The sequence below is a fragment of the Neophocaena asiaeorientalis genome, unplaced genomic scaffold, assembly GCF_003031525.2.
Source record: "Neophocaena asiaeorientalis asiaeorientalis breed wild unplaced genomic scaffold, Neophocaena_asiaeorientalis_V1.1 scaffold29, whole genome shotgun sequence".
In the NCBI taxonomy this organism is placed as follows: Eukaryota; Metazoa; Chordata; class Mammalia; order Artiodactyla; family Phocoenidae; genus Neophocaena; species Neophocaena asiaeorientalis.
In genome coordinates this window covers 6,157,247-6,173,947 of record NW_020174423.1, presented here as the reverse complement: position 1 = coordinate 6,173,947, position 16,701 = coordinate 6,157,247, and the positions used below count along the sequence as shown (strand labels likewise).

Sequence of the window (16,701 nt, the reverse complement as noted above, 5' to 3'; positions counted from 1 at the left end):
GGCGGCGCCGCGACCCCGCCCTCCCGCGCCTGTCCTTCCCTCTGCTCCGTTCCTTTGCTTCTCGCCAGACCCGGCCCCGGCGTCCAGCCGCCTTCTCGCTGCGGCTCGTCACCTCCGGGGTCCCAGCCTCCACGGGCCGGGGCCGCCGCCGCCGCCGCAGGACGGGGAGGCGGGCCATGGCGTCCTGCGTGGGGAGCCGGACCCTGAGCAAAGATGATGTGAACTACAAGATGCATTTCCGGATGATCAACGAGCAGCAAGTGGAGGACATCACCATCGACTTCTTCTACCGGCCGCACACCATCACTCTGCTCAGCTTCACCATCGTCAGCCTCATGTACTTTGCCTTCACCAGGTGAGGCGGGCCGGGCTGCGCTGGGGGCGCGCCTTTGGGCGAAGGGAAGGGGCGGATGGAGGCCGTGGCGGGGAGCATGGCCGGGTGAGGAAGTGGGCTGATTGCTCCACGCACACGTTTTTCCACCGGCGGGTATGTCACTTAGCGCACCCAGCTTCCTTCCCGACAGCTCCTCTGGACCGGCGTTCGTCCCTATCCTCCAACCCAGCCCCATCCCCACTCCCATCGCCACCGCCACCCCTCTCCATACCACCTTTCCCCATACAGCGCCTCGGGCCACATCAGGAACACTCGTGGGTCACCTAGCACGATCTCCTCCCCCGCCCTTCTCCCGCGGCTCTCAGCGTCGCTCCCCACACACATCACGACGCGGGCCCCCTCCTCTCCGGCCTCCGTCCCTGCCTAGCACACCGCGTGAATCATCGGGTATGCACCACTTTCAGCACATACCTCTTCACACTGAAAACACCCCTGCCTTCCACGCACCATACACAGGCCCAGGACACAACTCAGACCCCTTCCCGCGGAACTCCTCCAGTGTTCGGCACTACCCGCGTGCACAAAATGCACACGTGCGGTGCACTCCAGTCTGTATGCATGGCACGCAAATCATCTCGCGTAACCCTTCCCCCAGCCTCAAACACCTCTGTCTATACCACAACAGAAACTGCGGCGTGGACACACACATAACAGCGGACATTCCAGCACTGCCACACAGACACGAACCCACCACACATCACACAGCGCACGCTCTGTTCTGTTCATCACCTAACATACATGCTGAAATGAGACATTGTCAGGCCATTGTAGCAGTGCCTGGTGCATCATAAATGCTATGGAAAGTATTAAATAAAACGCACAAACCTCACACACTGTAGCAGAACTCTCATATCCCCCTGAAAACACACACACACTCAAAGCACTTCTAATATATACCTGTGCATAGGAGTTAACCCTGCCCAACTTTTGTCAGCCCAGAGCTTATAACTCTACCTCACTGAACATGTGGCCCTTCAACCCCAAGCCAGGGAACTGATTCATGCCTAAATGACAGGCACACCTTGGGTCCTACTTATAAGGATTTATGTTTTCTGAATGAACCTCTTTAAAGAAAGAAAAGGTGTGCCTATACCATGCTTAAAAGACCAACCCAGAGAACTGGAGTTTGGGAGCCTCACTGTTGGTCTCAAGAGTATTCGCGTGACCTTGGTTAAGTTATTTAACCTTTCTCTGAGACTCAGGATCCACTTCTAAAATGGGGATAAAATATGTACTTACCTCATATGGAGTTATAAGGATTAAATGAATATGTGTGAATGCACTTAGCAGAGTACTTGGCACGTGATGAATAATTAATGTCAGTTACTTCTCTCCTAGTATATTTATCCAACAATCAATGGTTCTCAGCCCAGATCCGCAGAAACTGTGCAGGGTTATATTCGGTGGCCACAAGCATTGAGGGAACTTCTGGTATTTAGTGGGTGGGGGTTATAAATGTTTATAACGCAGGGGACAGCATTGTACGACAAAGAGTTGTCCCTTACACACAGGCACACATAGGCACCTACACACTTGTATACACACAAGTGCCAATGGTGTCTCCCTTGAGAACCAATGCACTTTTTCAGATTTTCATAAAACTGATAATGTCCTCCTACATCACACTTGTTCCTTATCTCCACAATGCATTTGACTCTTATTTTGTCAGTGTTTATCTATTTGCATGACTCTTATCTAAAGCCATAAAGCATATAAACAATTACTCTTAATAATTGAGGGAAACAGCTACAATTGTAAAATATTCTGCTAACACTCTACAGCGGGGTAAGACCAGATCTTTCCACAGTATCCAACCAAGAACAAATTTCTAGCTTTGCAGAGAAATCAGTCTTGTCCCTATTTATGGTTGCCCTCAAATACTCATCATGTCATCTGATTTTACCAGCTAGTGGCTGTGTGGCTGCTTAGTTTTGCTAAGCCTCAGTTTCCTTATCTGTATGTAAAGTGAAAATATCTAGTAATACCTGATAGGATTTTGTTATAAGGGCTCAATTCAGTTTTTTAGATAATGTGTATTTAGCTCAATGCATGACAAATAGTAGGTGCTCAGTAAACCTCAGCTATTGTTATTATTACATCATTTCATTGTATGCTAATGCCTTCTAAATAATGTTTGTCATTGAGTGAGAGTGTGGTGTGCTCTATAATTAAGAAAAAGGATAAAGACTTTGGGAAAATGGACAGTGCTTTGCTTGGATAACATGCATCCCTGTTTCATATTAACTTCAGTTTCACTTCATCTCATGTGGGCTGGCAAGAGATGGAATTAGTGCAGGAGTTTCTTTGGAACTTAGAAAAGTAATTATGGTATTTTATTTTAAATAATGAGAAGCAAGAATGAGCAGTTTGTTTCAAACTTTTATCTTTAATATTATTCTAGGCCCTTTCAGAACAGACCTCTCTTCCTCTTTTCTAATACAGAAAGTCACATCCTTCTGGAATTTCCCTTTTACTGCATATTATGCCAAAGCATTCAATAAATTACAGCAGTGAAACTATAAGGAATGAATATGAATTTTAACAGCTTGTCAAACGTAATAGAAAAGGCATAATCTGAACCTCAGTCTATGGCCTTTTCCAAAAATGATAATAATTTTACTTCTTCCACTAATTTCAAACAGACAGAAGTCACATATTAAAGAACTACTTAATAACAAGTTTCATGTTATAGGAAATCATAAGCACCATTAGTACAATTAGTACTTACTGTGTCTTCCTCATTTTTTGTAATGATTTGTGACCCTTTAAACTGAGACATTACAGTGATAGCTCTGTCTTCTTCCGTAAAGACTGAAAGTAATTACTTCTTAAAGTTTGTTTTTCAAAGACTAGTAGTTGAAGAGAGTCAGCGATAGAGTACTTTCGGGGTGTCAGGTTACCCGTATGTGTGAAACAGTACCTGGGTCATGTCACATGCTGCAGAGACACAGCAAGAATTTAGGATTGGCAAGGATTAGATGCCTCTCACAGAAGTCTGAGACAAGTTTGGACTTATCAAGCAGTTCTTTTGTTAAAGAACAACTAGGCCAACTCACTGTTAAATCATAGTGTTTAAACCTACAGTCCCCATCACTAACAATAAAGCCAGATGTTACTGAATCATTCCCCCTAAGATTGGAAAAGCTCACTTTACCACATTTTAGGATAAGTATTTTTAGAAATTAAATGCTTTGGCCTATGCCTTATAAGTTTGTTCGGCCAAAGTAGGGCAAGGAGAGCCTTTCTCTCAGGCTCAGAGTGCCTCATATTTACGCTGCTTTCGTAGGTTGGTAAACTTGGAAATGTTGAACGGCCTTACTTTCAAAAACTCAGGCTTTAGATTTGAAAACACCAAAATTTACGAGATCACATTCGTTGCAGCTCACTGTCTCCTTAAGAGGCACCTGGCAGTAAAACAGTGGTGTCAGTCTCTCTGGTGACACTTGTCCAGCAAAAGTCATCACTTACCCAGAAGAGATTGCCTTCCTGCAGCTTCCTGCACCTAAGGGATCATCTGCTTACGTATGGTTTCTCCTTGATATGGGACTGAGGAAGTGGATGAGGGCAGGGAAATGGACAGACTTTTGATTGATTGATTTTTATTTGTTTGTGATACTGGTTTTTTACTTCATTTCCTTTAGTGGCTTTGGAGCTCCAGCTCTTCATCTTATCACGGAGCCATAGTTCCACCTTCTGTGTGTCTTCCCTCCTGGATGGCTGCCAGCCTTCCTGTTCTTTCCCTCTAGACCATATCAATTCCCATTAGAAAATAACTCCTGACCCTGCTGATTCAGTTGTCTTGAGCCTGTTTCCTTTATGTACATCATGTTCTTTCTCTCCCAATAACAGAAGGCCTGGCTGTCCTTGTTCCAGGACACCAGCAATGTTAAATGATCCTCCATTTCGGCTGTGTACTGGGGCTACACCAGCCTTGGAGGTGAAGCAGCTCACTGTGTTAGGTGGTGCTATCTAAAGAGGTTCCAGTTAACAGCCATCATAACATTTGTCTTCCTCACTTCCTATTTGAATCATATTTTTTACTGGATTTAAATAAGCACCTTCTAGGGATTCCCAGGCAGTCCAGTGGTTAAGACTCCGCGCTTCCACTGCAGGGGGCGCGGGTTCGATCCCTGGCCGGAGAATTAAGATCCCGCCTGCCCCGTGGTGCGGCCATAAATAAACAAGCACTTTTTAATTATCCTCTCTTATCCTTATTTCTGCTGTTTTATGTCCTTAATAAGATTATACGTTTATTGAAGGAGAAAATGTGTCATATTTCTTTGGGGTCTTCTGTAGTAAATAAGCATCTGAGTGACTCAAACATTTATTTGGTTTAGATGATGCTTACCTCAGAGAATTTACATGCCTAGTATTGCTGCCTAGTGTTTAGCATTTTAGGTATAATTCTATTACCAAGTGTAATATAGTTTATCTTGTGATATAATCCCTCTAGCCCCAGATTTCTATAGGGGAGTTATCAGCGTTTTAGTCTCAACAAATCTGGAAGCCAGGGACTCGTCCTGGCAGCTAGGACTGCTTTCCTGAGCCCTAGGTCCTGGCAGCACATTTAATTTAGTTCAACAGTCTGCACTCCGCCCATCCCAGGTCTCCGCCATCCTGGAGTTCATCTAGTTTATCTTCACCAGGTCCAGTTGGGCCTTAGTAGCTTTCAGAGCTGTCCTCCTCTGCCCATGCCCAGGCTTTGGCTCAGCAAACCCTCTGCTCTCTGGGATAGACACTCCCAGGCCTTGACTCCATTTCCCTCCAGTCCATCCTCCACACTGCTTTCCTCATGACCTTTTGAAATCGAGATCGTGATCTCATCCGTCCCTTGCTTACACTCTTTCCCTGGATCCCCATCACCTATAGCACGTTGCTGGACCGTAATGCCAGGATGGCACCTCTCTCTGACTGGAGAACACCTCCTGCCTACCCGTGAGCCCATGGCATTCCTGGCAATGCATCTGGATGGTCCCCCTCCAGACACCTTTCTTGATTGGTCCAGGAAGCTCAGAGGCAGAAATGTTTATATACTTCTAAACATTTTTTTTATTATTGTATCTCTCCTGTTTTAGTATTTGTTTCTGTATCAATTTCTTGAGGCCAGATATCTCAATCATCACAGAATACACACCCAGTAAATGCTAAATGAATCAAATATAAAAAAATCATTTATACAATATGAACTTTCAAAAACTATCACTCTTCTCTTTTAGTTGACATGTCAGCTATAATTCTTAAAAAGAATCCTAACTTTTTATAAAATGAAACGAATGTAGTCTTCAAAGATAATACCAAAGCTAGTTAACATCGGTCCACCTTGTAACCCGGGGCTGAGTTTTCCATTGGGAGAGAGGATCCTTAACAGTGACTAGCCTCATAAACACGAGCCTACCGGTGTGTCTCAGTTTCAAGGATTGCTGTTAAAGAGATGGAAAGGAGAAGATAGGAGGGGGAGAGGGGACAATCAACTTTGCAGCCTTAGGAGTCAGGATAGAGTTCTTACCTTCCTGGCCCCAGGGAGACAGCCTTGTCTAAAAATTGTCTGTGAGTGAATGGAGTTTGTTTTCCCGGTCTCCTTGCCCACTGCCTGTAGCCTGTTGTTCAAGTTTAAGAATCTGAGTCCAAAGCTCCTTGAGTTCAAACCTTTGTTAAAAAAAACTCAGGGCTTTCCTTATACTTGTCCTGCTTTTAGGGTTCTCTCCTGGGTAGTTACCTATACTCATACAGGGGTGACAGAAGGAGTTGAGATGTTTGAGTACTTGATTGGTCAGCACTGGGGCAGGAAGGTGCAGTGGAGCCTGTGGACCCAGGCCGTGACTCCCCCTCACATTACCTGGGTCTCGGGCCCGCTCAGCCCCAGTCTCTTGCTCTTTCTGGCACCCACCACATTGAGAAGGCCTGCTCCGTGCCAAGCATTGTGCTGGGCACTCTGGGTGATACAGTGGGTGAATGAGATGGGGCCTGAAATTACAATTTTATTCTAATCCATTCAGTATTTTCACCGAGTATGGTCAGGGCTACCCCAGCGTGCTTCTGGAGCCCCTCCTAAATTTAGCAGAACTTCGGGGAAAAGGACTCTGCCTCCCTAAGCTTGTCAGTATCATACCGGTAAGGGTAGCAGTCTTGACCTAGAGCCAGCATTCCAGAAGCCCTGGCACCTGCTTCACTCTGCCTCTATTTGTTGTAACTGTGGACAAGACAAAGCAAGAGCTTTATTTTCTTCATCCTTCCAGTGGAGATAATACTCCCCCACAGAACTGTGGAGCAGTTCAGTCAAATGCCAGAAAGGCCTTTGGAAAGTTCAGAGCCCCAGAGACCGAGGCGCTTGTTATTAGAGCCTCAGAGGACCTAGGAAAGAGGTCAGGGCGCTGCCACGGCATCACAGTTGAAAGCTTGAAGTCCTTTTCTTTTTTGTTGCTGTAAAGTAAAATGTCTTATTTGAGCAAGAATCCTGACGCCAGGAAAAGTCAGGATGGGGGACTGGCAGCCCTGACTGCAGGTTCTGAGCTCCCCTGGGAAGTGAGAACTACATTGTCCCCTCAGAGCCTGAGGAGATGGTAACAGCCCCACGAACAGGGGCCAGTCTTGTGTGAACAATCGAGGTGGTTTTTTGGGTTTGGGGGTGTCTTATCAGGTTAATCAGAGACAGTGCCAGCGAATTGAAAACTTTTCTCTGAGGCCAAAGCTATACTAAGATAATAATTTGATTTTTATGTCTTATTGTGCTTTTCATCATGATTCTCTCAAGAATCAGGACCAAGTTTGTTCATCTTTGTCCCCAGCGATAGGTGTCAGCTAGCTGAGGGAATGGGTGGACAGACATTGTAAACTAATAACTGACAGGCCCTCTGTGCCAGGCACTGTTCTAAGTCCATCGCACGTGTTGAGTTATTTTATCCTCACAACAACCCTGTGAGGTAAAACTATTATTACCCTTTGATATACTGAGGAGGAAACCAAGGCACAGAGAGGTTGAGTAATCTACCCAAGGTCACACAGGCTGATAAGTGTGAAGTCAGAATTCTGGTCCACGCCGTCTGGCCACAAGCCTGTCTTCCTTGTCACTGCACCAGACAGCCTCCTAAAGGGGGAAAAACTTAGACTTTGGAGTCAGTAAAATGCAGATTATGACCATTTCCCCCCTTTGAGGATGTTAGGAAGATTAAGAGAGCTAACATGCAAAGCAGCTAGCTAGCTTTCTGAGTGCGGCACAGATCTAGTGGATGTCCAGAGATAAACCCTTCTTGTCCTCTAATTGAGGGTCTCTGGAGTCAGTAGTGTGGTCTTTGGGGCCTTTGCAGTCAAGTTGCTTTTCATGGTTAACTATGGAAAATGTCTGTGTCCCTCGGCATATGGTTAAGTCTCCGGATTACTGGGAGCTGAGAGAGAAGAGGCCACACCAGAGCTTATGGAACGGCCCTGTGTGGTCAGCTTGTCAGGAGGCCGGTGACGTGGGCAGCCTCCTCAGTCATGCATTCCATTCTTTCTGCGCGCCCACTTCTTGTAGGGACTGTGCTGGATGCCGAGGGTACACCCTCTCTACTCTCAGGAAAGCCAGAGGGTGTATCTGGGGCTGCTAGTCTGATAGGACTCAAGATTTCTTCTTTAGCTCACCTGCCTAGCCTTCAATCTTTGATCACAGGAGTTTGATCTTCCTGTACTGTATATTTTCAGTTATGCCAAAGATCTTGCCGTCCATCTTCGATACTTTTTGTTTTTCTAATTAAGCAAATATAAAACGGCCAACTTTTCAGACTCGCTGCTGTTCTATTCAGGTTTAATTGGCCTTTTTTTTTACTTCTGAAACTAGGCCATTCTTTTGATCCTGTCTTTCTAATAAATGGCTCAAAATTTACAAAATTGCAGTTTCATTGTTTTATCACTGATCTCAAGTTCTTACAAATTTAATGTTGATGTATAATTGACTTTTTTGAAACGTAACATACCTACATTGCTTAAAATCCAAGGTACCCCAAAGGGTATGTAGTGAAAAGTCTCGCCCCACTCTTCTTTTATCCTCTTTGGAGAAAACCAGTGTCACCATACCTTGGATGGATTTCCAGAGACATGCTATGCAGCCATGAGCAGAAGTTACAAGTTATATATACATATACACGCTCTCTTTTTTGCATAGAAAGTTGCTTACTATACTCACTGTTCTGCAAATTGCTTTGTTTACTTCATGATCTCTTAATTTATTCTGTATCAGTTAATTAATTAAAAGCTTCATTCTTTTTACAGCTGCCTAGTACTCCATTTTGAGACGGAACCATAATTTATTTAATCAGTCCCTTTTCGGTAGACATTTAGTTGTTTCCAAGTTTTGCTAATACATATAATGCCACAGTGAACAACCTTGTACATATGTCATTTTTGCATAAACGAAGGTATATCTGTGAGATACATTGTCATACATGGAATTGCTGGGTCACAGGGTATATGCATTTGTAAATTAGTAATGTTGCCAAATGGCACTCCATAAAGGTGGTATGTGAGAATGCCTGTTTATCTATTTCTGCATAGCCTCACCGGCTCAGTCATTAAATTTTTACCTTTCCATAAGGTAGATAAAAATGGTCTCTTTGTGTTGTTTCCATTTCCCCATCTCTTACCATGAACAAGGTTGAGCATCTTTTTTCTTCACTTGCCTGAGAGCCAATGGATTTTTCTGCTCTGTGAACTGTCCCTTCATATCTCTTGTCCATTTTTCTATTTGCTTTTCTTTGTCCATTTGTTCTTTCTGTTAATTGATTTGGGGGGAGAGCTTTGTAATTAGGGGAATTAACCCTTTGCCTTCACATGAGTTGCAGATATTTTTTCCAAGTTTATGATTTTGTTACTGATTTCCTTGCCATGCAGATTTGTCAGCCTTCTCCTTTATGACTTCGGAGGTTTGTATCGTACTTTCGAAAGGCCTTCCCCACTCTGAGATTGTTGTGTTTTGTTTGGGGGTTTTGGGTTTTTTTTTTTTTAATTCTCCCATCATTTCTTCTAGAATTTTGTTCTGGTTTTACTTTTAGTTTCTTGAATCATCCAGAACATATTTTGGTATAAGTTGTGAGTTATGGGACTCCATCTTCTTTTCCTAGGCCACGTTTATTCATTTTAGCCTTGCTTTTATTTTGTAACTTACGAATTGCACGCCCTGTGAAACCCTCTTACGCCATCCCTGTGCATCTACCATGAGTCAGGCTGATTTAGGATGACAGATAGGTTTTCATGTGGCAGTTTGGCAAAGAGGAAAGTTCATCATCTTCAGAGTCTAGCAGGCCTGGTTTTGAATGCTGGCTCTGTAACTTCTTACCTCCACAATCTTGGGCAAGTTACTAAACCTATCTGAGCCTTGGTTACCTCAGATGGTTGATAAGAGCCCAGTGGGTTGTGACAATTAGAGATAATGTCTAGAAACTGCCTGTTCAGTGCCTGGCACACAGTAGACACTTGATAAACAGGAGCTATTATCGTTGCTGTCATTATTAGCAATATCAGTAGTGTGATTTGGTCTGAATGAGGACATTGTGTTCCTACCCTCACTGTGTGCAGCCATCCTTCAGTAAAAGTTCCTGAAAGTTGGATATGGGGCTTCTCTGCATAAGCCGGAGGGCATGGCAAGTGCCCTGGTAATGGTCGGGCTGGCATTTTTAGGTTGCGTTCATGACGTCTGGGCAGGTGTTTAATTATTAGTATGTCCATTAAAATAAGATTGTACTTTTTAATGCACTTCCTTCCTGCAGAAGGAAGTCTGTCTGATTCTGTAGTTTGGTTTTGTAATCAGATCTCTGAAGTTAACAGCCAAGCATTATTTGTCCAGCATTAGTTTAGGGTTACTTGGCCATAGGATGATCTAGGAAACGTTTAAGATCTGTATGATCTCTTATTTCAGAACCTTACGTTCAATCCTGTCATAAGTCTGGAAATCATTTCATTGGGTGCAGAAACTGGCATCTAAGTTAACTTCTGCTTTTAAACCAACACCCCAGGACCCAGTCCTTAACTAGGTAATTCATTATTGTTTCATTCCATACCTTTTCATGTGTGTATTCTGACGCTCTAGAACTTCTTTCTACGCAAAATCGGTTTTCTTCTAAGATTTTTTTTCACCTGTCTCTTTTCCTTTAGTAATATTTAATCTTAATTTAATATTTGTCTTTTGAAAACTGTTTCACTACAGTCCTTCTGTAGATAAACCCAGCTTCTTTTATAATTTTAAGATTTATTGCTACCAGTCTCATCATCTCTAAACTATCTGCTTCCATTCTGTTTCATCTCATATCTTCTCTCTACTCATCCTGCGTCTTTCGAAACTGAAACACTGAACTTCCCTCTCCCAAGCTTCTCAATAGTTATTAATACTTCAGAAAATTTTACTGTCATGTATTTCCGTTTTCCCACTTTTGTTTGCTTCTCTGAGCCCCAGATATGTTACTAGAATCTTCTTTTTTGTTGCAAACTGTCAAAACCTAAATTCTTCACCATCAATGTTAAGAAAATTTCCATTTGGGAAATTTTACTTCATTTTAAAACAGTAAATTTTCTTCCATGATCAATAATCAGTCCAGAAATATATTGAGGGCCTATTAATGAATAATTCCCTGCCATTAGGAGTTTACTTTCTACAGAGGAGATAGACAACATATAAACCAACAAATGTAATCATTTCAGTTACTGGGGTTATAGAGGAGTTAAACACAGTAATACATTAGAAATGACCAGGCAGGAGAGCGGGGAAGCTTATCTCCTATTCACAGTTCTTTTGCTTCTGCTCTGAGTTTAAATCTTGTATTTTGTTTTCTCTTAATTTTTCTTTCTTTTTTTTTATTAATTTTTATTGGAGTATAGTTGCTTTACAATGTTGTGTTAGTTTCTTGCCGTACAGCAAAGTGAACCAGTCGTATTCATACTCTCTTAATTTTTCTTTTAACATTTTTTACTGCTGCTTTCTGATTATGTCACGCTGCCCCATTTTTATTCATCCCTTAGATAGCCAACTGCCCATATTTGACAAGTGACTGCATAATCTCATTGCATTATACCCTTATTCCTTATAATCTTATGCTTCCTTTCTGATTCCTGAACAGTTTTTCTGCCACAGTCTGTGTAGTAAAGGTCATCTTTAGTTAGTCTTAAAACCAAAAGGTATTTCTCCAAAATAAACCTTACCTTTTGACAGCCTGGGTATTTTTAATTTTTTTTAGAGAACTGTGACTCTCAAATGCTTGTCTGAGCAGAATGTGTGTTGGGATGTGAGGTTGCCAGTTGCCTTCCTCGCCAGAACTGGACTTGACTATGACACTATTATTTTAGGAAATGATAGTGAGTAGTAAATAGTGTGTGTAATGACTTAGCTCAGCAAAGTAAAGTTAGCAATCCCCCAGTTTTTAGAACATGGAACTCTTATTCCTTCTAGGCTGACTATTTAGATCCAAAAATGAATACTCAATGTTCCTTTTCTATTTTCAGGGATGACTCTGTCCCAGAAGACAACATCTGGAGGGGTATCCTCTCCGTAATTTTCTTCTTTCTTATCATCAGTGTACTAGCTTTCCCCAATGGTAAGTGATGTAACGTTTTATCGCATTTCTCCTGTGCATTGTGCCCTTGTTGGTATTTTTGAGATGCATGTCATCTGGAAGATGAAACTAGAGGGTGGAATAAAAAAAGACTCTTGAGTGTTGTGTGGTGGTTAAGGGCACAGGCTCTGGAGACAGACTGCTCTTTCTGCCACTTCCGAGCTCTGTCCCTCTTTAAGCCATTTCTCTCTGAAATGGAGAGAAGTACAGTGGTAAGGGTTAACTGAATTAAAACAAGTAAAATACTCTGAACAGTGACTGACAAACTGTAAGCTCTCAATGAATGTCAACTATTGTTCTTGTTGCTGTGTTTGTTATTATCAGCCGAGTCATAAAATACTCGATTACTGTTCAGTTACTCCTTTTTTGCTAAGGACAGAGTCAGTGCTCTAAAGAGTATTACTTAAATCATTGTTGTCTTAACTGTAAACTTTGTTGGGATAAGAATTTTCATTATCAGGTTAAAAAAATTTTTACCGTGAAATTTTCCCCCATCATGATTATAGAGTGAGGCAAAAGCCTGGGTTTAAAAACTAATTTGGTATCTTGCCATACTTAAGATTCATACCTTTCCTCTGAATTGTCCCTTACGAGTTGCTTTATTTTTTCTTGTTCCCCTTTAGTACTTTCTCCCTGGAATATTCTCTATTCTCTACGAGTGATTTCTAAACGCTCACTTTTTATATCCTCTTTCTTTTATTTTTTTAAGTTTTTTTGTTGTTTGTTTTTTTGATGTAGACCATTTTATAAAGTCTTTATTGAATTTGTTACAATATTGCTTCTTTCTGTCTTATGTTTTGGTTTTTTGGCTGTGAGGCATGCTCCCCAACCAGGGATCGAACCCACACTCCCTGCATTGGAAGGCGAAGTCTTAACCACTGGACCACCAGGGAAGTCCCTCCTGTTTCTTTTACACTTAGGATATTTTGTAACTGTTTCAGTCTTTTTTTATGAGTTACGCCCCATGGGCCCTGCTCAGGTTTTAAATATGATGATTTAAGATGTGCTTCTTCTCCATCCTCCCATCGTAGAATATAATGTGTAATATTATGAGCTCATTATGAACGTTACTGATTGTTGTCTGAAACTGTACTGTGGTGATAGGATTCTAATACCAATTCCAGTGTGTGTGGCGGTGGGTTGGTGTCCCTGCACCAACAAGCAAGTTGAACACCAGCTGGGTGTCCTACAGTGCTACTCGATTCCGACACTGTCTACCTGGAGATAGCATCAGATTCCACAGGTTAAGTCCCACAAGGCTGCTGCTGCCCCCGCTGCAGATGCCAATCCCAAGTCCAGGGTGTCACCTGTGCTTCTGACCGACCGGCTATAAATCCTCCTTGGGTTTCATTAATTTGTTAGAACAGCTCACAGGACTCAGGAAACCAGTTTGCTCACTAGATGACTGAGAATATTAATCAAAAGCCAGATGAAGAGATGCGTAGGGTAAAGTCTGTGGGAAGGGGCGAGCAGCGTCCATGCCCTCTCCAGGCACGTCACTCTCCCCAGATCTCCACGCGCTCACCAACCCAGAAGCTTTCTAAACCCTATCCTTTCAGTTTCCTATGGAAGTTTCATTACGTTGGTATGATTGATTAAATCTTTGGCCATTGATTCAACCGCCAGCCCCTCCCGGCTCCCCAGAGCTCAGGGGGTGTGGGACTGAGGCTTCCTACCCTCTAATCCCATTGTTGGCTTCACTGACCCCCATCCTGAGCGGCTTCCCAAAAGTCACCTCATTAACATAACAAAAGACACTTCTCACTGTCATCACTTAGGAACTTCCAAGGAGTTTAGAATTCTGTTCCAGAAAGGGAACAAAGACCAAGTACTTACTTCTTATAAATCACAGTATCACACACGGCAAGTCCTTTAGGCCTTCCAAAACGTTGGCAGTGGAATTTCATTCTGTATTTTTGTGGGTTCTGCTGGTAGCATAATGATCCAACCAGTAAAACCATGATTCTGAATCCTTCAGGGAATGGATTGTTCTAGATAGCCAAGTTATTTGGCAGCTGAATTTAGCTCTCTAACCACTCAAGCTTTTAGATGAAATTTTACCTTTATTTTATTTTTGTTATTATTATTATTTTTCTTTAGTGAAAACCTTTCAAGACATGAAAACCTCTGTCTTAGTATAGGCCTCTATAATAGGATACCGTAGACTGAGCGGCTTAAAACAGCAGAAGGTTCATTCTGTGGCAGAATTCTTCCCCAGCTGTGAACCTGTGAAATCAAGCAAGTTCCGTGCTTACAGAACACAGTCGTGGGCCAGGCACAGAGTAGGCATTCCCATTCCCAAAGGAAGAAACAGGAAAGAAGGAAGTGGTGACAAGCCCCAGGCAAGTCCAAAACGTAGGAAGGCAAACTCTAGGAGATCTCTCTCTAGGAGAGAAGGCTTGATGCTCTGCCTTCCAGACCCACTGGAGCAGTAGTCTGCCTCCACAGCTTTCCCAGTGGGGGTCGAATCCCCAGGGCTCCGGTCCCCTGGCCCAACAGAGCCGGGTGTTGGTCTTGCCCTTTGAAACCAAGGTGGAGGCAGTCCTCCTCCCCTCCCCCCATGGCCCTGTGGTGGAAATGACAGCCCGGATGACCTCTGAGCCACCTTGGAGTCCTTCTTCCTATGTCTTAAAGGATAGCAAATGTTCACAGTCAGGTAGCTCTATGGTTTGGCCCTGTAGGGTCCAGGAGGTCCAACAGTCTTCAGCTTCAGGGTTAGAATTTCAACATACGAATTTTGGGGGGGACACAGACCTTCAGTGCCCAGCACCTGCATACCTTATGCAGGTATGACCAACAGAGTTTGGCCTTGCCACAATGATGAAAGTTCTGATAATGAAAGTTCTGATTGGAGTATGAAGATAAAATATTCAAAATATAGACAGGTCATGGAATGAAGGGGGATTGGTCGCTATGGCATTCTCTTTCTAGGAAAAGTCCCCAGTGTTGAAAAGCTTTTCTAGCTATTTGCCAACTTTCTTTTTCCTACCACTTCCTTCACATAAAATCTCAGGGTTTTAGGTTTAGGGAGAGCTTAGACCTTATGGAGCCCATCCTTTCTTTCAAGGGTGCTGTGCTGTAGTGCAACTTAAGTGGCCACTTGGGGCATCAAGCCTCACACACACTGAGAATACCAGAGGCTATGGGTGGTCCCCCTGAGCTCTAGAACCTGGCCTTACAAAGATGGAGTAAGAATACAGCCCAGAAAAAGGAGATGGTGAGCTGCATCTCAGATTTGATACCAACACAAGGTCTATGGCCACCAGAGTCCCCAGGGAAGGTGAGTAGGTGACAGTTCAGGTAGTGGTCACCGTCTCCCCCCTCAGCCTTCTACCTTCCGTATCCTGTGAAGTTCTGCTGCTTACTTCCCGGCCATCACTTGATGCCATGAACATTATTGTTCTGTGCCCTCTATTCCTATTTCTCATCTTGTCTGTGCCCTACCATCCTTTTTTAAATTTTTGGTTTTAAATCAGTCAGTCAGAACATAGTACGTGTGCAGGAAACTGATCAATCCAAAGGTGTGTGTGTTCTTCAAGCCTCCAGCTTTCCTTGGCTGTGTGTTAACTGTTTCCTAGTTCTTCACAGCTTCAAAGGTTTCTTTTCTGCTTTTTGAAAAATTTAAACTTGCTATTTCTGAGAGCCATTTTGGAAGTTTGAGGATTCTCAGAGATCAGTCTCTCCATAGCCATGATTTTTTACAGATATCCCTTCTGTGGAGCTTTGGCAGGAGCTGGGCTTTGGGGCTTCATTAGCAGCTATTTTTCTTAAGGTTCCAAAAGCCCTGAAGGTTGGGGGATTAAATCTGTTGGACATGACATTTTGCATGATTTCTGCTGATTTGTCCTCTTCTTCCTTCATGAAGACATCTAATCTTCAATATCCACTTACCTGGCTGAGTCTCTCATGATGGGACTGGGCTTTTGTTTTCCTCGTGGAAAGATAAAAGTTGTTTGTTTTATGCTTTTCTTATCCTGGCTGCCCGGACCTTGTGATACACACAAAGTGGGGAGGACCCACAGGGCTCATGTAGTTCAGTCTGCTCCGTTTACGGCTCAGGAAGCTGAACCCAAGGCCATCAGTCACCGCTGAGCTGCCACCCGGCCTCTGATGCCGGCCTGATGTTACGGCTCTGGCTCCCACACATTGCTGTACTCGGCGGAGTCCTGGCCTTTTCTCATATGAGGCCCATCATGAGGTGTTTCGTCTCTGTCTTCTACATGTTTCTATCTCCCTGTGCTGCTTCTTCTCTCTGTCAGTCTCTGGCTTTTCTTTTTCCCAGGAGCGCAGTCTTAGGGCCTGAGTTGGCCCGTGCCTAGTGTGCTTTGGACCTCACGCCCAGCGGCGGTGGTTGTGCCTTTGCTCCTCTGGAGCCCAAATGTCAGCCCACAGATTGAGCTGAACCTTCCGCCACCAAAATCAAGGGCTCAGATTTAGAAAAGGACAAAGTCCATTCAGCATTCTGTGCAGGAAGGATAAGGACGTTAGGGAAGCAGTGCTTGGAGGGACTGTCTTGCAGCCACGTGTACAAGGCAAACACAGTGTCAGCCTTGTTCTCTAAGGAGCCATTTGCTCACACTTTACATCAGATTAGTAAAACTGTAAGTTTTCCACATTAAAGAATGCTGTTATTGAATATTTTTTAAATTGGGGGTGGCCTTGGAGGGCGCCGTAGATTTGATGGGGGAGCTGGCAGGCACTGGGAAAGGGTACTCCTGGGCATGTGGATCCCCG

At 43.5% G+C, this 16,701-nt stretch overlaps 1 protein-coding gene across 2 annotated transcripts in view; it reads left to right on the top strand.

The window, feature by feature from the left end:
* The first annotated feature begins 39 nt into the window (after positions 1–39).
* Positions 40–16,701, top strand: part of PTDSS1 (phosphatidylserine synthase 1) — a 65,494-nt gene continuing 48,832 nt past the window's right edge. The window contains exons 1-2 of one of the 2 annotated variants that reach the window (XM_024756557.1): positions 40–355; positions 11,858–11,949. In XM_024756557.1, the coding sequence (XP_024612325.1) occupies positions 177–355; positions 11,858–11,949 (271 nt within the window). In that variant the 5' untranslated portion in view covers positions 40–176. The remainder of the gene's footprint in view (positions 356–11,857; positions 11,950–16,701) is intronic. The other variant, XM_024756556.1, reaches the window with a different exon arrangement.